The following is a 23,196-nucleotide window of genomic DNA, read 5'->3' on the forward strand; positions in this document are numbered from 1 at the left end:
GAACAGTAAAAATTCTTGCAGACCGTGAAATGAACAGGAGGCATGAATTCAATGAGGTTTGGCCCACGCAGATATATCTGATATAACAGTGATAGAATTTACAATTTAATATTAGGACACTACATTTTTTTTGCAAACAACGGGAGCAGGAAGCATGAATTCAGGGAGTCTTGGCTCCTAAAAGCCTAATGCACATAATAGTTAAAGATAACGAGGGAATGCAATAGTGCGAGACAGACAAGTGTGAGCCTTCAATAAGGACTGGCTTCCTCTAGCAGACTCTGAGCCTGCGATAAAAAGTATCAGCACTACATACTCAGGGGGCTGTCCAACCTAGCACTGCCTGCTACAGCTCTGTGATGTCATGCTGGCCCTGCAAAGCATCATGGGGCAGTGGGAGAAAAATGTAACCTATTCTGACCTTACACAAATTTTAAGAGAAATTTGGCAAACAAGGTCATTGGCCAACCCTGCAAAATTCATAGAGAAACACACTTTTGTGACTACACAATGCTTGTACCATATATCACTTCAAATGTTGAAAGCTTAATCCAGTATGATTCTTTAACATTTTTAATGAATTCTTAAACATTTTAATTTTAATTTCTTTTGTCAAATAACCCAAAAAATTTTATACCGACCAACTATGTTTTTTCCATAAAACACTCTTGAATTGTCTTATTTTTGCCAAAAGAACCCTCCTAATGTTATTTAATTTCACCATAAATCTTTTTAATTTCAAAACAGGGTTTTAAGAACTGAATGTGCTTCACATGACAAAGGATAACAAATATGAAGATAACTGTAGGCAGCTCCAACACTCTTAACCGTTACATCACCTCTGGATCAAATGTAAAACAATTTTTTGTTGTAAAATAACTAAAACACCAAAAGTGTCATCTGATCAGGATCAAGCCCTGTAAATTTTCCTACTTATCCCCCATTAATGAGCAATAAAATAAATTGTAAGCATGCCATAATTTGTACAGCTTCTTAAACATATGTACCTTGCCATGTCTTTCGGGTCAATTTTGATTGTCCATTGAATTTAATGAATTAACCATTTTGTTTGGGGTTATTTATTTGTTCATAACCCATAAAAACATTCTAAATGTTATCTTTCAACTTTCTTTCAATGTGAGGGGCTTTTCAGTAAGAAGTTGTGACTTTGTACAAAGGAAGAAAGGTTTTCAAATGACACATTTTTGTACAACTGCTACACATTTTGAACACAGCCATGTCCTTCAGGTCAATTTTGACCCACCATATAATTTACTTGATTTTGCTCTTAAGTAACAACCTATAATAACATCCTTAATGTCATTGGTTCTAAAACTTAGGAGGTACTGCAGAATAAGATTGCCAATTAAGGTTTGGAGTGAAAAATCTGACATCCCAAATATCTAGAAAGTAGTATCAAAGTCAGGTCAAAAAAGACCCATAAGGCACAGAACTGAGTCAGGATTTGAACGCATAGTAAGGGTTAACATATTACTTCCTTCATTGGGCTAATGGGGTACATGCTGAGATAATTTTTTCCCTACATTAAAGCAATTAGCCCCCTCAGCCTTTCCTGTATGTGGATGACATGGGCTTTCCAAATGTCCAGATTTTTTATGCCCTGGAACTGCACAGTCCGATTTGTGTACTAATATAATTATGATATGCTAGGGTTGTTAATTTCTGATTAACCTTAACTTAAGTATGTAGCTAAATGTGTACAGCATTCCCTTCAGAATGCTCAGGTCTGTAACCAGATCTAAATAAGGCCAAGGATTCTCCAGTAATTATATTCAAACTGAGTAACACACTGTTATTTCATCTTTATTTAATACCCCTTAAAACAGTTACTCAGACAAGAAGCTGTGTGATTTGCTACAAAAGGGTGACAGAGGAATGAACAAGATTAAGCAGGACAAGTCTAATTCCCCTGGTAAACCTCCAGACAACATCTTAAGCCACTTTAGTAGCAAGTGAAGCTCTGCAGATGGCAGTATGGAAGAACATGGGCTCCTAGTGTTCAGCATACCTCAGATGAGTGACTGATAGACCATGTAGTGCCCATACAGGAACCAGAAAGCATATGACCAGCACATCACCCTCATCTTGAAAACACAGTAAGGACAAGGAGGCAGATGGCACACACTCCCAGATGGGAACAAATGGGGTAGCTGAAGTGGAAGACACAGGAGTGCTGAGAAGCTGTAAACTATTAGAGGCTGTTACTGGAGTAAATGGAAGACTGTCTCTGACCCAGAATTTTACTTCATGGCCAGAAAGTTTTGATTGCAGAATTGGAAGGATGGGAGGTGGACACTAAAAATATAAGAGATAGGAAATGGAGTGCCCCCACACCAGACAGACAGGTTCAAAGCCTGTTTAGGCAAACTCAGAGGGGCATCATAGTTTATATGTATGTACTGTATATTTGTACTTATTGTTGTCCTGTTTGTTTATCATTTCCTTCTTTTTATCTTTTGCCACCTTGTTATTTCTCCGTAGTTAGGTGTGCTGCCTTGGGGAGCTCCTACTTTCAGAAGACATCTTTTGAGAATTTTACTTAATTTTACTTAAAACCATTTCTTTTAAACATTCATTTAGAACAAACTATAAAAATGTGTTATGTACAGTATGTAATATGAGAATTCTATTATTCTAGGAGAAAGCTTTGGCCCAGAAAATGCAATTAAGAAGCTTTTTCAGGATCTGTCATCAATACATCAGCCACAGCCACACTCAAGTGAAAGAACAGGTGACTCTTTGAACACTTTAAACAATAATTTAGTGTTGTTAAGATTAGCAATACTGCAAAGCAAATGTGTGCATTGAATGTAAAACAATGATACACATATTACAGCTGAAATGTAAAAAAAACCATGTAGCATACTCGGGGTCTCTGATTAGATACCTGAACCAACATTTTTGGTTTTCTGCTTGTGGCTGTAGAGTTCAGTTCAGGAGATTGTAATTTGTTTGGCATAGAGGCTTAACTTGTTAGCCCGAATGTTGTACCTATGAAGTGTTTTAGCTTGTTTCATCTGTTCTCATTATCCAGAATTTTTGTGCAGACTCTAGGATAAATTACATGAACATTTATCCCATAACTTGGCTTATTTTAAAAGCACTGTGATCGACTTTCTTTACTGATATCCCATCTGGAATTTGATTTGGTTTTCAGACATGTACAAAACGTTTCTTACTGTGACAGAGTATTTTGTCAGGAGAAATAATTCATTTTTTATAAATAGACTTTTTTCCCCCTGAAATATTTTTTTTTAAAAGCATTTTCCAATAGCAACCAGAGAATCCATAGCAGTAGGGTGTCAATAAAAGATGGAATGGAAAGCTGTGAAATCAAGCATTTTACTTTCAGCTCAGTAAAAACAGGTGTCTTCTAAAGCTGCACAAAGCTTTGGACACCTCCATTTATTGCTTTGTGGTACTTTAAATAGTTGAGCTAGATGCAGGAAGAAATGACAGACCTTGCTCTAAGTAAAATTACGACAAAAAGTATGCCTCTGGTATGTTATTTTATAGCAGAGATGTAAGAGAAAAAAGGTAAGTTTGTAACACACATATTTTGTCTAGTTCATGCATTGTTTGCAGCTGTTTTACATGAAGGACATCTTTGTCAGTGTGCAAAAGTGCAAAGAATTGGATGAAAGAAAAATACTTGCAAGGTAATAAAAATAAACTTCAGTAAGACAGTATCTACTGCCTTTATGAATCATTTGCATTTTAGATATTAAAACATGCATTTGCTGTATTATCCTTAATATTGTAGTGAAATAAAACTCCTTAACAATTCTACATATAATCAAAAGAAGGCACCATCTACCTTTATCATTCTTATTTTGGCTGCGCTACATTTCAAAAGGTTGGGATATTACATTGTGTAATTTGTTGTTTAGTAAGAAAAGGGGCTGCTATCCTAGAAATAGATGTGTATCAAGTTCAAATAATTTTTTTTTCTGGGGTGCTCAGTACAATGAAATTCTACACACATGATGAATGGTATATAGGTACAGCCAAAACATTGTGTCTTTAACCTTTGTTTCTTTTCAGTGTAGAAATAACCTTTAACTTTTTTTCTTTGCAGATGCTTGCTGACATAGCCCTTTACTTCCTACAACAAAATTCCTACCTGCATGTCTCCACAATACAGTTGACAGTAAAACAACACCAACACAAACAGACACACACAAAACATATACCATATAACATATATACATATATGCACACCCACACACTGCAACATATACACACATTTGTACTTATATGTACAATATATATATATATATATATATATATTCACGTCTTTGTTAATAGGTATAATGGTTATTACATAACACTATTTGTTTTTACACTTCAAAAAATCTAAATCTTATTAAATGTATTTGGCTCTTTTCCCATCAAAATATCTAATCATCCTTAATATACATGTAAAAGTGTATATACTGTATGCAAGATGTGTTTGCTGAAAAAGCAAAACTGGCAACAGACATGCTTTATGGTTTTTAGGGCATCTTAAACATTTTATTTAGGAAAAATATCTTGGAAATAAATCTTATTTTAAGCAATATTTAATCTTGAACAAGCATTTTTGATTAGTGAGAAGTATTTTTATACATAATAATATTAATTGGTGGCTAATATATAATCAACATTTGTATCTAAAACCTAACATAAGATTGTCCAATTTGTGCATCATTATGTCCATATTTCTGTTTTCAGTTGCATTATGTAATTGATATTTCAAGACTTAATATTAAATAATTCAGTTTTGGAATTTTATGCCAACATTTTTTTTGCAATTGCAACATATAAGTTGTTATGATGTATGACTGTTTAAAATCAAAATGAAACCTAACTCCTTTTAGATCTTAAATATTTCTAAGTAGTCACTGCCTAAAACTCAAAAGGCAGGCTTTGTTTACTATATACATTAGACAGGCCAAACTATATTTACCTAAAAGGAAGATGGAAACTGGGGAAAGTCCTGGCCCAAAACAATAAATACAAATTTCTTAAGATTAAGAACGTTTTTTTCTTTTTTATCAAAACGCACGATTTGAAAATTAAATAACAAGAACATTCAAAGTGATCAAAATATTAATTTAGAAAAGTAATCCTAAAACAAGCAAGAATCTAAACTGACATCTAAAATCATATCCTTAACCATAGCAAAACGTCTTAACCAGTTCAGTCTAAAGAGACTTTACAAAAGACCAGATGGTAGCCAAACAACAAGAACAGCTGCTGATGCGTCAGCAATAGTGCTATGGAATTGTAGGCCTTCCAAGCGATGAGGACATTCCCACAGCTGCAGTGCTGGGAGTCCCCCCCCCCTTAGGTTTCACGTACAAAATACAAGGAACATAACAAATTATGCTGACAAGATAAAAAGAGAAAAAAAAAATGCAGAATTGTTGAAAAACAAATAATTAAAAACAAAAATAGACATTAACAAAAACATTCACATTAACAAGTATTCCAAAAGACATCACAAAAACAGCAAAATATAAAAAAATCAAGGAAACTAACAACAAGAGTACGTTTTCTAAATCCCACTTTATTTTGTTAAAATGTGGCAAAATTATATGTACCTGATCAATGTAATTTTTTAACTAACAGTGTTGGAAGTGCCTTTCCATAATTAAAAATATTAACCAGTCTATAACACTTGCCATACAATACTGAAAGCATATTATCCCAAAACATTATATATGTCCATACACCTGGGATCACACAGATTTATTTTTTGTGATAATTTTTTTTTACTTAATCGATAGCAAAATAACTATGGGAAATATAAGATGTACCAACTACAAAAGTAAAGCCTAATTTACCTTATCCCAGCTTGAGCCAAGCAGTGGATATTGTGGGGTAATTCAATGCACTAAAGGAGGGTAAAGAAAGGGGCAATGATTGGATCACACCAGCAAAATGAAAAGAGCATCATTAACAGAAGGTGGTATCAGGAGGCAACAGCAAACTGTGATTTAAACAACTAAGCAAAAGTAGTCCAGCTTTCAGCTGAATTGCTGGAGACACCATTAATCCATAATGCAGATAATTCAAGATGAATTAAATTATAGAAGGAGGGCTGCCAACTATCCACAATAACACACTCGAGTTTTCCAGCAGGAGACAAGAATTAGTTTAGCTGCCAATGTACCGAGGCAGAATAATTAATGTTAATAGAGATTAAGCAGAAGCAGAGAAATCACTAAAAGAAGTATTTTATGTAACAGTGGAATATTTAGAATTTAGAGTAATAAAAGAAGATAGCAAGTGACATACGTGAAGCGAAAAGGAAAAGAATGGGTGCGCGGTGCCAGAATATGTGAAGGAGAGTGCAGAAACCTGAAATGGTAGTTCGGGTGCCTGGAACAATACCTTACTTTCAAGAATAGTGTCAAATGACAGGGGGGATGAAAGAGAAGAAAGGTCTCTGGACCAAAGGGAAATCAAGGATAGAGGTGGGTATGATTCTTTACACAGTGAAGATACAGGGTCCAAACGGAGAAAGAAAAAGATTGAGGGTAACATGGGTGAGGTAGTAGAAGAGCAGATTATTTGCAAATTTCAAGTCAAAGGCTTTGAAGTTAAAATCCATGCACTGCTCATAAAATTGAAAAGGAAAAAAAATAAATGTTTTCTTCAACTGGCGTGTATTTGATTGCACACAATATATTGAGCATCTTGCCTATCAAAAAAGTGATGTTTAGCTGCATTACCCCTACATAAGTTTTCATAAAATGTAAACCCATAGCTCTACTTCCTTACTTGCAAAACCCTTCACCCTGGTTTTCTTTCCATGAAAAAGTTAAGCCCCATTTTATAATACTGTAAGCATGGGATTAAATAAGAAGTAGTGACCATACTCTTCTCAGCCTGAAGCAATTTCCTAAACTCAGGCACATAAGAAGGCAAAACACATATATTGATCATCATGGCAATACAAATTATTATTCCGGAATAGTTATCTTTTCCAATACATTAATCTGCACCTGGAATTAGCAATTTGCCTGTGTTAAAAGTTACACTCAACATTGAAATATCACATACAATGCCTAATATGAAAAATACCAACACAATCAATTAACTAAATTATGTATTATTTTCCTGCAAAATTCAAGCAACAAGATTTAATAAAGAATTAATGTAAGAACAGAAAAGTAAAATGGAGCGTAACTTTTGCATGTTTTGTCTTGAAGGACACATTAAAGTAACAATAGCATTGAATTAAATAAAAAATTCCAAATTCTGTATAAAACACTTTCTTCTCATCTCCAGTTTTCCTGTTCAGCTGTACAACTAGGTATTTCCTGTTTGTCTTCCTGCACATTTCATTTGGCATTTTTTTGGGCTGAATCTCACTTTTCCAGTTGTTCTTTCTCAAGGCATGGTGTTGCACTAGAACTAGAACTAGAAGTAATGGTCACACACAGTTGTTAATTGTATTATGTCGCTTTTTGGCACATTTTAGGCCTTCCTGGTGGTTTGTGACTTGTTAATTGCTTGCAACTGCCAATTTCATTCTGGGGAGACAGTGGATTTCACGCCGTTTGTGCTCATTCCTGACTCTGAGATGCAAGCAGCGCTGCTTGGTTTTGTTCAAGTTCATGTTTTCACCGATGAAGATCAACAGAGAAAAACTAAAGGTATATATAAACTGTATAATACACTATTAATTTTGGGTAGGAATAGTGTGCTTTAGAAAGACCTGGCTGCTCATTGGCTGTCACTTTAACTGTCTCAAGCATTTTTTTTTATTTTTGAGAAGAGAAAATAATATGAGTTGTGAAGGAAAATAAATATACTGATGTATTATCATGTTTAAACTAGTTTTACGGTAGATATACTGTATTGTTAAAATTTTATATATAAATAGCATGAGTAATATAGTTAACAAAAAACAAGATGCTCAATTCTTAGTTTCCTTATTCACTTTTCATCAGGTGCCAGGCTAATTTTAGTTTTCACAATGAAGTAAATACTAGTTGTGAAATGAAGAGAAAGACAAAAGTAAGAAAAAGGTTTGTGGTTCCTGGGGGTACCAAGTGAGGTTTTCCTTTCATAAGGGAGATCACATTTGCTGGCTAAAATGCAACAGTGCAGATTGGACAACACATTCAAATTAAACTGCCCTCTCTAATTTTCACTTGGTTTAGTGGTCATTTTCTGAATTTTGGAAGTATTGGAGCACGAGATTTTACAGTCGGATGCCCTTCCTGACATCAGACACCTTTGGTGGTCTTTTAAAACAAGGGCGGTAACTTTAATCTAACAAAGGGCAAAGAGGTATGCCATTGTACACCCTGAGAAATATATTGGACATAGATGATACTGGAAGTAAATAACCTCAACAGTTTTTTTCCAATATTACCATCTACAGCATTCTGTCCTTAAAGGGAACAGAGAGGCAGCACTTCCACAACACCCAGCTGTCAGGTACTCATTCCACTGTGGTATACTATAAAGTGTGCTGGGCAGTGCAAAAGTTCATTGAGATGCAGAATTGTGTAAACTGTGACAAACAGGCATAAACTATTTATTATTGAAATACATAATCTGTAAATAGTTATCTAAAGGAAGACAGGAAATCAGAACACATTGCAAGCAAGCAAGACAGAAAACAAAGAAATGAGTCAGAAATGTCAGAATCACAAGAAGTGCTTAGAACATGAAACACTAAAATGGTGGCTTTTGCAGAAGCACTGAGGTATGCAGTAGCAGAGCAGCGGTGCTACTGGAGCTCCTTCTTATTATCATGTTATTCCTACATAGTTAGTGTTGCATAACAACTGATGCCAATAGGTGGTGCTAAGAAAAGCACCAAGCAAAAGGGTTCAAGGCAGAACATCAACCAGTTCTTGAAACCAGAAAATGTGAAAATAACACATATATAACATTTTAAGTACTCCTCCTCATGTGTTAACCATTTTCAGGTGCAGAATGCTTTCAGTGATTTAAAATGTGAATCTCGATCTCTCTTCTTTTAGTTGTGACTAGTTGGTGTCCACCTCTGATATTCCTTAAGTCATAATCAAGTGGTTCAGAAACCCATGTTGCCCACAGTATTCAGTTTAAGGCTTCAGAACAGCATTTTTTTTTTAAATTCATGTTAGATATTTTGTTCTAACAATTAGGAAACTGCACATAATGTAGCAAAGTAGGCTGATTATTTTCCCAGCTGACTGATACATTCAGACCCTTATGTGGGTCTCTTGCAATGTAGATTTATAAATATCCTGAGAGCAGTGTTGTCCAGTGCTGTGTGCCAAGCATTCTGATTTTAGATCACAGGCATATTTCACAGGAAGTATACTTCATATCACAGCTGCCCACCATGTTTTGCATGCCTCCTCAAATGCTTTGAGCAGTGGTAATCTAAACTTGTACCATGTCCAAGATGTACTGTACATAGTAGTGCCAGAACAGTGCCTTTATGCATGCAAATAAAAGTTAAAGACCACTCCACTTGCTATATTTGCCATTTCACAAAATTATAAATTATAAGCCTATAGCAATTTAAAATATTTGATAGGTCAATCTAGGACCTAAATGCCTCCACAGGGCAAATAATGAAGTATAAGTAGTAATGCAAATAGTTCTTCTTTGTGATCTAATAAGTTTATTGGATGTTTATGTGGTGCTTAAATACCATGCAAAGTCATGAATCATGTGAACAGGCAGTAATGAATAAAAGGCTGAGGTGAAACTAGGAGGTACAGGCCATGGGAATGCATTCATTAACAATTATTTTGTTTCAATGCATATAAAAATGCAGCAAATATAGTGAAAGACTGTATTTTTCTCATTAATGAATTTGAATCCAAAACATATACACAACCGGGGAGGTGTTTTAGAACATCTGTGTTTTTCCAGTTTTTCTTCAAATTTAATCAGTTGAAATATAATGACACCAACTGAGGAAGTGTGATGATCTGGGGGTTGTGGAGTATGTGACTTGCACATAGTGACTGGCATTCTGAATCAAAAGTGGCTATTCTTTCAGCTACTTGGATGAATCAAAAATTTGAATAAAAATTTTGTACACTGAACGTTTCCTTGCCTTATTTTTTATTTGCCATTGTTTATTTGTTCTATGCCAGTGTAATATTGTCCAAGTAGTACTTCAGAGGGTGTAGTAACACAGTCTGTTCTAATTCTGCTCCAAGATAGACAAGGGTTTTTAAGTAATCAACAGAAGTTGGGCCACCTGTGCAAATTGTTTGCTTCATCTGGCAGGGCTTGATTTACTTTTATTGCTGTAGATCATCTGTAGGTTGTAACCTATTAGTTGTTCCCTGAAGAAGGCCCATTTCTAATATTCTGAAATTTACTTTTTTTCATTTTTTGCTAACCTAAGCTCTAAATTTAAACCTCTGGCAGTTTACTACTTACCTTTTCACGATTTTAGGTCACTCATTGGATTTCAACTGATTCAATTTGAAGAAAAAACAGAAAAACTGAGGTGCTGTAAAGGTTTCTGTGGTAGTGTATGGTGAAATGAGGAAACTGGTCTTAGTACTTCATTCGGTTATTTTCTTTTTTTTCACTGAGAGACTTTTTCTGAGGACTTTGGTAGTAAGTATGGTAAGTGTCCTCAAGATGTGTCATGACATTAATCAGTACAGCATAATTCCTTATCAAAAAGCTAATTGTCCCCTTCGCAACATGAAGCTGTTGACAGGTCCTATCAGTTTTTCACTGTATCTAAAAAGATATTTGGTACTGGTGCAAGGCTTGTATATTAGATCTTTTGTGCAACTTCGTTGCCTGTTTTTTAGCTTGTTCTGTATGAAGGATTACTCATTCCAAAATGAAATGTAATCCAACATGTTTACTACATTACAGTGCAATGCATATGCACATGATGTATTTAATTTTACATGGATTTACCATGTCATACTTTAAACCATTGCTTTTCACTACAGCACACAATTCGTGTTAGTTTAAAGTGCAATACAAAGGTGAATTGCATTTTAATTTTCTGCTCATAGAGCACATATCATAACTAAAAAGCAAAGCAGCTTATTTCATGTAGCTTAGCAACTGCTCTGAATGTATTGCATTTCGATTCAAGACCATGCTTTAGTCAGACCAAAATTGAGTGCAATTAAATGACCAATTGGCATCAAAAGGTGGAGCAAGGGGTGTTTGATTCTACTTCAGTCATGTCAGTCAGTCATATTGTTCCATTCTTCTTCTGATAGTCGTTACCAATACATGAAGAAGTTTAATAATAACAGGTACTATCATCCCTACCTACAGTCATTTACAGACCATATTTAGGGAAATATTGGTGTTCGTACACTCAAGTTGATGATCTGCATAATCATATGTTTCAGCTCTTCGGGACTTTAGCTCTTGAATGCGTTCTAATGTTGTTCTGCAGTTGGAAATTCTTCTCATGTAAAACTACTTCGATTACACTGGTCATTTTCAGCAACCTTTTGACACGGAAGAGAATTGAATCGTCATTCGTTCAACCTATTCAATGAGACGCCGGAACACCTGCCTTATCAATTCCAGGTTTGCCATCTTTGACACACTTGTGATTGAAACGATTCCTACCCCAATTGTTGATGCCTTTTGCCTTACCTTACCTTTTGATGCTGATTAGTTATTTGATTACATTCATTTAGCATGTTTAATGCGTGGTCTTGAATTGAAATGTAATACACTTGGAGCAGCTGCTAAACGAAATGCAATACGTGTGGTGTGCTTTTAGGTATAACACTTCATCTATGGACATGAATTTACAATGCAATACACCCAACACACCTTCTATAGCTCAGTGGGTAAGCAACATTCTATATTATCTCAAATTATAGAAAATAAAGTTTTGTCTCAGAGGATATCTACAAAACATGGCAAGAATTTATTTATTTTATTTTAGATTAAGCATTCTGAGCCTATGATTGCTATGAATAATTTTATCACATTTAAAAAAATTTGGAAGTTTTTCTCGCTGTTGTCTCTATTCTTTTTCTCTTTCTCTTGAGTAGAGTTGAATTTTGTCCTGTTTGCTGTTTTCCTTTTTTATGCATAAATTATATTCTTTTTGAAGTAAATGGCATATCTGTTAAGTTATTGTTACATGTTTGACTGAGTAGCATGCCATTGTAATACTCTGTTTTTTGAAAATAAAATGAAATAAAAAAATGCAATAGCATTTGTATTTCATTTTAAACTAACATGAAAATTGCTTGCCGTAGTGAATAATAGTAGATCATTTGGTTGATATGTTTTTAAGTATGACACAATAAAACCATACCAAAATTAATTACACTATGTGCATATACATTGTATTGTAGTGTACTTAACATGTTGGATTTCATTTAGTTTTGCCACAAATATTCTTCCATAGCTTTGGTAGGCCTTGATTCAACAGTGTTTGTCCTTCCGTGTAAATCTGGCAGGGAGCCTGTCCCTATATTGTGGAAAAGAGAGTCAGACCATCCCTCATCTGATCCTATGTATTGGTGTACAAGTTTTGAAAATGTTATGTATGCCTCAAAAAAATCAAACTCACCAGCCCATACAATACAATTTTGTTCAGTGGACTTATTTTACTCCTTAGTTTTCTTTTTACTTGGTCTAGTGACCGACCTGCTGTATAAACTTTGCTCACTTAACACTCTGGGAACTTCCTCCCACAAGTTCTAGGCCTATCCTTCTGTGGCTGCTCACTGGTCATCTATCTCCTATTGTGTTGCCACTATTTCTGAGTATTATTGTTCATTAATTTGATTGATTATTATTGCTTTTATACTTCTCTGCCTTCATCTTTTTATATTTTTCATCAGCAAGTTATTTCTTATGATCAATTGCTGCCAAAATCTAATTGCTGTCTATGTAGAACAATCCTCTAGCATCACTTTTAAAGCTTAGAGGTCTGCCTTTATTAACTTGATTACAGCAGAGCTGTTGGCAGCACAAATAAATGGTTCTTCAGATAAGACAGTCTTCAGATTGGGAGCTTATTGCTTCAGACTTCCTTTTTCTCTCTTCTGGAGGAGGGCTGTTTTGGAATGGGAAGCACAGCAATGCTTTTTACTTTTTCTTTCTTTCTTTACTTGCACAGGGCCAGTTATTGAGAAGAGGGGTGTGGGAGAAAGATGGCAGATTATAATTCTGTTTTTGATGATTCTCTTTCTGGATGTTGTTACTTCTGTTCTATCCTTTAATATCTGATACCTCTGTAGTTATTCTGTTTCAATAAAAAATAGTTAAAAAAAGATTATCAACTGTTTACCTTACTAAGGAGCTGCCAATAGATTTAAGCAAAGAAGTGGATCTTATAATTGGTGAATTTCTCACTTTCACCTTCTCACAGTCACACACACACTTTCTGCCCAGTTTCTTAGGATGGCTTTACCCCTTCTGACAGTACCTCTGTCCCAGGTCCATGTGGCCCCTTGAAAATTATTGTACCAAACATACCACTGAAACATTTTAAAATTTTAATTAGCTATTATAAAGGTTAAGTATCACAGCCAGTTAGTCGTATTTTTTAAATTTAAGTATGTTGTTCTATATAAATAGTAAATAGTGCACATACTACAGTGAACTTCTTCCTTGCATGTACTTTCAGGACAGTGACAATGATACAGTAGGATGAGAATCACAAACAATTTAAATACTTGTTTAAGCTCCTTAAATCCAAAATTACTTCCATTATTCCATGCATGTTCACATTTGACCAAGACACAAAATAATTTTCATTCATCTTTTTCTGTTTCACATCAACAATGTGGGCATTATAATTGCAAAATGGCCTGTTAATTGAAGTCACATGGCCAGTATGTGGGGGTGGTTGCCAGAATTTTTATTTATTCCCCTTTCTTAATTCAACCTTTTTTTTGCTTGACAGCTTCTTATTGCTTGGACTATGAATGTACGAAAATCAAGTTAGGCAGGAGCAAATAACTAATGAAGTCTTACTGATTGGCTATTCTAATATTAATAATAATAGACTTTATTTATATAAAACCTTTCCATGAATGTGTGCCACTGTGATCAATGTGGCATCAACATTTCTTATAATTTTAAATAATAAAAATTTGCATGTGGTGTAAATTTACATGTGTGTCATTACATCTTAGCACATGATCCTGAAGTAATGATGAATGTTACTTGGTGCGGTATAATCCCAGGATCAAGACTTTGTTCACAGGAGAGGAAAGACTTTACTAATCTTCGAAATATTTTTAATAATGATAAATACTTTATAAACCACTTATCTGACCCATTCATTCATTTTCGGACTTGCTTAATCCAGTTGAGTGTTATGTTGGTTTTTAGCCTTTTTTGTCCGCATTTAATGCAAGGCAGGAGCCAGCTATGGTAAATTCCAGGACACACTGACACATATACACACACACACCTACTCACATTAAGGCCAATTAAGAGTCACAATTTACTGTTTAAAATCTAAGAATTAAACTAGAGTAACCAGAGAAGACCTGCACATACACAGGGAGGACATGCAAAGAGATATTGCCCAGGCCTGGGACTTGAACTTTGGTTGCTGAGGCTGTGAGGCAGCAGCATTAACAACTATATATACATTGTGGGCATGTTAGAGAAGAACAATGTAATATGAAGAAAAAATATTTGTTAACCATTGTATCAAACAATTCTGTTCCTAAATTAAAAAAATATGCTGCAACTATTTTACCCTGTATTGAAGTTTAGTATATCCATACTGTACAAGACATGGGAGTGTGAGATGAGGACAGATCTTCAGGGATCGGCTTGGTTAAGCTGCATATTCTTCACCTCCACCACTAGATGGTAATCTCTGCTAATGTTTTGTCAGAATTTCTTGCTAAATAAAACAAACTCAAGAAGAAAATCCAGAGCTATTTTTAATAGTCATATTTTCTTACAGTGCAAAGCTGTTTTTAATTAGTTTTTCATTAAATTTTGTGGCTCTCTAGTATTAAATTGCTACATAGTCATCAAAGTCCTCTAACATATTTTTAATTAGGAAAGTGTCTATCAAGAGCCCCCCAGTGTTTTTAGAAACCACTATAATCTTTCTTTCAGCCAAAATGCCATTTACTTGAGGTATAAATATGATATTTTATGTTTCTTTTAAATTACATTCAACATTTTAATTTAGCATGGTGTCCAGTATGAAAGGTGTTCATGCCAGGTTTAGAAGTAATTGAACTGAAGTGTTTAAAAGTTAAGTAGAAAGATTAGAGAATGCAGATGTGTTTTTTATGGATGTAGAGGACACTACCTCACATGGAGCTACCATACAAATTTATATTTCCTAGTTCACGTAATACTAGAGTCCCTGATGGAATATATCACCAACGTGAAGAGAACGTGAAATTAACAGGAGAGGCAACCAGCGTCAAATGGAATATATCACCAACGTGAAGAGAACGCGAAATTAACAGGAAAGGCAACCAACATCAAAAAATGGTTCAAGCAGTTAAACGCTGTAGTCATACCCACTCCATGTCTCTCATTTAAGAAGATTGAAATGTAACAAAAGGTGTCATGTTGCATGCTAAAGGTTAATCAGAGGATTTCACCATCAAATGAGTTAAGCAGATGTTTTATATGAAACCGAGACGCTTTCTGGAGCAGCTGTGAGTGGTCTGACAAATGGCTGTGTTTGAAATGAGCAGGAAAATGTGCTTACAGACACTGTAGTATTGTAGCTGAAGAATCGGTGAGTGGCAGGGCAAAAGGAAAATGTGTCAGACTAATAAGGGAACACTGTGTGGCCCACACAAGCTCACAAAAATATGCTTTTTCTTTTTAGCTTCAATAAAGGAGATGGAAAAATACATAACTAGGGAGACTTTTTAAGTCAAAACTGCATTTATTTGTATATTATAGCACTGTCTAAATACTTTCCTGTGATAGAGCAATAAAATGTAAAAGATGTTTATATCCAAAATGGAGTATGTTAAGTTTTAATTGCTGTCATTCAGGATTGAACAGTGGAGTCAGAAAGAACATGGCATCAGTGAGTATAAGCTTACTGTGTAAGTGCTTAGTTGTCCTACATCTACTTTGAGAAAAGAGGTTGATGCACATAGGTATTCTGCAGGGTAGAGATTAAACCAAACTATTTAGTAGATTTTCTTTACATTTGTAAATAGTATAGATAGAGCCAATTAAGTAACCAAAACAGAACAGTGTGGTACAGAAGAGGTTGATGTGAAAACCACCTACCCAATTCACATTAAAAGTTTCCAGGAAGGTCAGCAAACATTAGCAACAAGCTCCATGTTTGTGCAGGAAGTTTTAAAAAAGAATAAAAAAATGCAGACAGTGATTTGTTAGTTGTGTATATATGAAATTGGTGAGCAAATAACACCACTAACATGCTGAAAATATCTGAATGCCAGTATTGCTCTTCTGTTTTGTCCATCTTCATCCAGAAACATTTGAATTTCACATGATTTAAAAATATATTCATATCAACTTCAGATTTTTAAAAGCTTTTCTTAAAGCACATTGTATATGAGAGCCTTTAATGCCACAAAAATCAAAGGAAATAGGACCTTGACCATGCTTGTCTGCCACTCATGGCATACGGAAGGCTGGGTCAATGTAATTTTCTTTGTTTGAAAAGGAAGTTGCGTGTACATGAATGCACTGGTGGCTTAGTTAAATTTGTCTGAACATTTGTAAACGGGACAAGTCCGAAATCCTGTCTGTATATAAAAATAAAAAGAGGTAATACTAGGTAAAACTGGCATTGCAATTTGAAAAAGACATACATGAGAATACAGCACATGCTGAGAAGAAAAATGAATTAGGCATGGATTAAACAGATGTAAAAATATTATGTTACTTTATTACAACTGTGTGTTGTCCTAGAAAATCCATTAAGATAAGAAATTTAAAATTGTTTGAGTGAGAAAGACTAGGAAAATTGAGAGTAAAGCAAAATAGAGGAGTAATAAAGCAAAGCCAAGTTAAAGCGATTAGGTGGAGCTTTTAGCTCAAATGGAAAAATGAATAGAGTTGCATAAGACTGGGTGAAGGATAGACTTAAATGTCTAATCTAGATATAAATGAAAAATAAAGATTAAAGTGCTGCTGTGAAAACAAATAATTTTAGCTTCTCATTTTATGTGGGATTTGGATGGCCTCTACTGCAAAGGTTGTCAAATTTGATGATATGGCTCAGCATACTGAGGCTACTAGTGCTCAGTGTACTTGATGAACTTTCCAAAAGCAAGAACAAAAATAATTATTAAAATATTATTCAGGACAAATTCAAGAAGCTAAGCTCTATCTTCGCATTACTTTGTTTAATTAAGTTACTTACCTAAGTAACATGTTTTTAACCCATCACCATTTCTTAACCAAACATAAGCCTGCATATAATGGCCACTGATCATACCCTCTCAAACAGTATTACTAACATGGAGCCTTTACAGCCCATAAATATTTTAATCATACCCAAGCAACCAAACATGTCCCAGGACTTAAAAAGAGCATGTCCTGCACTGGCAAGCTTAGGGAACTAAATCTCTGTAGTCTTGAGCAGAGAAGGATGCAGATACTCTAATCAGCCACAACATTAAAACCACTGACAAGTGTCTAACATTGATTATCTTGTAAAAACAGCACTTTTCAAGGGGTGGGATATATTAGGCAGCAAGTGAGCTGTCAGTTCTTGAAGTTGAGGTGTTGGTAGCAGAAAAAATGGGCAATAACGTAAGGAGCTTAGGCACGAGGGGTGCTCTATATAATATTAGGCCAGTAATTTTAAAGTAGTGGCTGGTCGGTGTAAGTTGATCCAACACAATTCTTTTGATTAAAGAGCATATAACATACTTATGGACACCAGTGGAATACATTTAAGCCAAGAACCCTTCTTCAGACAAAGAATCATATGAGTCTGGAACAAACAACTGAGTTATGTTGTTAACGCAGAAACAGTGAATCCCTTTAAAAAGGACAGTTCAGTTATTAGCTAATTAAACAAGCTAGATTGATGGAATGGTTCCCTCTCATTTGTCAAACTTCTTAGGCTCTTATGCAAAGAGCTAGACAGATTTAACTTTTTTCTAAAATTCAATATTTTAATTAAAATATTGGATTTTAATTAAATAACATAAAACACATTCTCCAACAATGTAAACTCCGACAATCCACTTACTGTATAATCTTTGTGGCTCCACTGGGACAAATACTTCTGTTCTCCTGTCCCCTCAATATGGAATAAAGAATTCTGTGACTACTTACTTAATATCCAGATATGATTTACCTTTGTAGCAGTACTACAAATTAAAGGTCTCCATTTTCCAGCTGCCCCAAAGGTACTTCCCTGATTGAACGACTGCAGAGGGTGTAGGGGCTGCTGGGGACAAGAGTGGCTGGTGGGATCTTTAAAAGGAAGCCAGTTAAACAGTAAAGGAAATCCGTTTTTTCTGTTTGTGTTCATCCATCTGTCTTGTCTGCAATACCATCTATCCATCCATTTATTATCCAAACTGCTACATCCTAATCACCTATGGAATTTTGTTTCCATACTGGATCGTCGTACCTGCAAGGACGTATGGACTGTCTTGTCCTCGTGCTTCATCGGAGGGAGCGTTCTAAAATCTCATCACCACTGACCGCATCAGGTCTACAGGTAGGACTGTCTGATGCATTACTTACAGAAAGCTGTTCCATGGACTGTCAGTTTTTCCTCCATTCCATCTCATCCATTACCAGTGCATTTGGGCTGTGTTAAGGACATTGTCGCAAGTGTCTATTGCTAGGTATTTATTTGTTGCTTATATTTTTGTTTCATTTAATATACAGCTTTATACAGCTTCATTTATATACTGTTGTTTCATTTCTCTCTGTGTGAGTTTGGCCAATGTTGGATGCATTCTTGGGGTTCCCACCAAACAAATCACCATCTCTATGATGGTGTGAATCTGAACGCTACACCTTGGAGTGGTTTAGCTGTCAGTGACCTGCAGACTCTGCCACATCCCTGTTCTTTATAGCAACACCCGTTTCTTGTCACTGCTTAAACAGTAGAGCATTTCTCCTTCCTGTTCTGTAGCTGATACTCGCGAAGAGGATAACACAGCAAGGAGAACAGTGCAACTAAGGAGTTAAAATAGCAAACAAAAAAATCACATTTTTCTGACCCACCAGGGCATTGGCAGTCCAAATTTATAGCCACCTATAGTTAGAGCTGCTGCTCCATATACATAGAGATAGTACCTATTATGGTTATGTAAAAATGATAAGTAAACAGCATAATAAACTTTTAACTCAACACATTGATTTCTTTGATGTTCGCCACTGTAGGAATTCCAATAAAGAGCAGTTGTAGTTTTCTGCTGATCCGAAATAAGACAATGTGTTTTTCTGGAAAATTTATAGTCATTCTGCTACCGTTTAGTTTTTTATTGGGCCTAAAACCTAAAAAAATTGTAATAAACTTAAACGCATAAGCAGGAAGCCCTTTAATGTTAAGCTGAATACTATCCTGATAGAATGAGATTTACTCTTATGGTTCACAGAAGATTAATGGAGTTGTCTCTTAGGAACTAAAGAAGCAGGTTGTTTGACTGTAGACATTAACTTACCGAAGTTAAATGGGCTCACATAGAGTCAAAAACTCCAAGATTGTGTATATTCTCTTATTGCAGATATTTTTTTATCTTTTAGACATATAAGATTTAGTATGGATGGATTTTATCTCTTTAAGATTTGTTTATTCCCTATGATTTTATAACGCAAAAGATTTTTTCCTTTCTCTCAGGCAGCGACATCACTGAAGATTCCAGTAAACTTAATAATCTACATAAAAGACGAACTCTGCTGGCTTCTTACTGCAAACTTGTTGTAAATGGTATTGTGGAAATGAATGGAGCAGCTGAAATCTTTAAACAGTACATGAAGGTAAACACATTTACTTGTTTCTCTTAGGCTTTGGAATATTTTGTTAACTTGAGAAAGTAATTTAGAACATCATTTTGTTTCTCAGTAGATTTTATTTTTCTTATTTGCCATAGGGACAGCTGAAAAAGTCACCACAGTTAATTTTCTTGAATCATTTTCAAGCTGTAAATTTTCTCGTTTAGGTCATACTTATTCTTACCCTTTTTCCATTCATTAATTTGTCCATCTGACCTTTTAAAGCTTTGAGCAGGAACCATCCCTTTGACATGAACTTAGTTCATTGCATAGCACACTCACGACCACCAGACCTGATAACATATTTTTATATATTTCAGTATATATTTTGCAAAAAACATCAGTATGGAAAACTTGCAAAACAAATTAAAGCAAAACACAAAATATGCTAGTCTGTGTATGCAAATGGAACTGGAAATCTGTTTTTTTGTTTGGTCTATTAGTGTCATAAAAGCAAAATGTTTGTGTGTAGATTTATATGTGAACTGTGTGTAGTAAGTTGAGTTTACTCCCTTAAGAATTTTAACCAGAATGATCTCTGGTTCACCTTGGTTGGTGAATCAGTGTTGGATTTGATTCCAGATGATTCTGCATTGAATAAAACAAGTTTGACAATTTATGCATGTTTAAAGCGGGCGAGTATGTCTTACCTGGTGTTTTCTCAGTGGTTGCTTGAGTGAACGAGCAAGAAGAAAACTGCATTTTCATTGGTTCAAGCTGGGGAGGTGAAAAAGTATGTTTCAGTTTGAAAATACATGCAAATGAATGATTCTGATAGGTACTAAAACTGTCAGAATTTTTAATTATATCATGATATGGATTTCTGGCAATACTTCCCACTCTTAGTATATCTCCATTTATGAAAAAAAAAATCTGTTAAAAGGATATGGTAAGCATAATCTTGTGGATTTCAGAAAGTGGTGCAAGTGGCATATGAGAAAATACTACCAATGATATATTCTGAATAGCAGGTAAATATTGCTTTTTGTGTACAACTGTCACTCTGGATGTTCACTTTTTGTAGAAATACAGGGTGTCCCAAAAAGAATATCGTAGTTTTAAAGAGTTGTAGCTTGGTGCCCATTCATTGGTGAGTGCAGAACAACCTAGTGGCGAATTAATCTAGTTTCATTTTGTTGCCGCTAGATAGTACTAGTGCTTATCAAAAAGCAAACAGTGTGTTATTTCGATTAGTTATGTTTACATTTATGGCTGTGCCACAACAAAAAGCTTTTTGTGTTTGTGAATTCGCCAGAACTCAATCGGTTGTTACTGTGCAGCAGGCATTTCTTCAAAAATAAGGGACCCTTCGAATGACAATAAAATCCATCGAAGGTACTGGCAATTTTGGGATACTGGGTGTATCTGCAAAGGCAAAAGCATCAAGTGACCTCGAACTTCCTCCTCTGCTGAGAATGTCGCCCAAGTACAAAGTATGTTCACTTGGAGCCCATCGAAATCAGTTCGACGAACAAGTCATGAGTTACAGATACCAAAGTCAAGTGTATGGAGAATTCTCCGACGCCGGTTGGTTATGAAACCGTATCATCTGCAGTTGGTTCAGGCTCTTAGACAAGGGGATAAGACGCGTCGAGTTGAGTTTTCAACTTTCATCCAGCAAAATTTGGAGACCAATGAAGATTTTTGTTAGTAATGAGGCCACGTTTCACATTAGTGGGAAGGTAAATCGTCATAATGTATGAATTTGGGGTGAAGAAAACCCTCATGCAGTTATGGAATGAGACTCCCCCAAGACTAACGTTTTTTGCGCAGGAAACACATGAATATAACAGTTTTTGTATATGCTTGTATAATTCAATAAATATAGCTCTTTGAAACTCCGATATTCTTTTTTTCTATACGAAATGAAACTAGATTAACTCATCAAGATGCCACTAGGTTGCTCTACAGTCTTCGATGAATGGGTGCTAAGCTACAGCTCTTTAAAACTCCGATATTTTTTTGGGGACACCCTGTATATGGTAATGAAAGTGTTTTGTGAACATTAGTGAATATGTTGCGCAAGCTCTTGAAAAGGAAGTTGTGAAAAGCAGGTAAAGAAGGATCTTCTTGTATGAACCACCAGCTGATCATGACCATACACTTCTAAATGTGTGGCTAACAATTCTAGACTTGCTTACCAACATTGCAAAATCTTTTGCAGTGTCTCGGGTGTAAGCTTTGTAGTGCAACCTTGGTGATCAGTTGATCAATAAACTTTAATACCTAAAATTGACTATTCTACTGTACTTTAAACATACACAATGAAATGCAGTCTGTTAATATCAAGTGTTTTGTATTACAGTCTACAATTAGTCATCACACAACTTTGCAGTACTCCCCGTAATTGGACCTCTGACAGTGGCTTGTCATAGCAGTGTGTTTGTCATATAAGGATGAGGTAGAGAAGGCAGTGCATGGGTTTCTGGCTGAAGAGTTCCATCGTTCTGTTTGAAAGCTTTCCAGTCTTATAATACACATACAACTACAAAATGACTTTGTGTAAAGGTTTGCCTTACTTCAGTAGAAGTATAAACAAAAAATCATCAATATCATCAATTTAAAAGAAAAAAAATCTTTTATGTCTTTGGCTAAAATTTAGTGGCTACTTTATTAGGCACACTTAGGCACCACACAAAGGAAAGTGACCAAAAAGGTTTAAGAGCATGTTCAAAGCTATTGCCTCTCACCTCCTGAAGTTTTTTCTTCTTTGTTAACATTATTTTGAAAAGAAAAAGGGGAACAACAAACATCAAAAAGAAAAGAAAGTCCCTGACCCACTAACACCCCCTCATCTCACACAGGCTGAGAAAAGAAGCAGAGAAAATTAAATATACTCTGTACTCACAGCACTATGCCTTCCTGAATCCTGATTAAAAGAAAACAGACATTCTTAATAAGTGCAATTCCTTTTTCTAGAGAGAATATAGTAAATGGCAAGGAGAGATTAGTATGAGCAGCATAAAGTTCTACAAGAATTAAGCTATAAAATCAGTTCCTCAAGGTATGTATTGAAAATTGATGTTAGTTTTTCTAGTCAGATGCTAGGAGAGACTGAAGAGCCTCTTTAAAAGAGACTGGAGGTAGAAAAAGCTATGGAGAACAGGAAATCGAAACATCCAAAGTGAATGAAAGAGGTGTGGAAATAGAGGACCACACAGATGATCGGGGAGGGCAAAGCCATTACCTATGGAAAAAAAGACCTGTGGACTTTAAGGGAGCTTAAATTACAAATTGGATCAGAGCAAAACCCCTTAAGCATTGTTTCAAGATAGT

The 23,196-nt window shown here is 35.2% G+C and overlaps 1 protein-coding gene across 1 annotated transcript in view; it reads left to right on the forward strand.

Annotated features, from left to right (window-relative positions):
- Positions 1 to 23,196, forward strand: part of si:ch211-269e2.1 (cohesin subunit SA-2) — a 180,333-nt gene that overhangs the window by 100,302 nt on the left and 56,835 nt on the right. The window contains exons 27-29 of the mRNA XM_039746272.1: positions 2,660 to 2,752; positions 7,493 to 7,667; positions 19,766 to 19,905. Coding sequence (XP_039602206.1) covers positions 2,660 to 2,752; positions 7,493 to 7,667; positions 19,766 to 19,905 — 408 coding nt within the window. The remainder of the gene's footprint in view (positions 1 to 2,659; positions 2,753 to 7,492; positions 7,668 to 19,765; positions 19,906 to 23,196) is intronic.

The sequence above is a fragment of the Polypterus senegalus genome, chromosome 2 (assembly GCF_016835505.1).
Source record: "Polypterus senegalus isolate Bchr_013 chromosome 2, ASM1683550v1, whole genome shotgun sequence".
NCBI classification, from domain to species: domain Eukaryota; kingdom Metazoa; phylum Chordata; class Cladistia; order Polypteriformes; family Polypteridae; genus Polypterus; species Polypterus senegalus.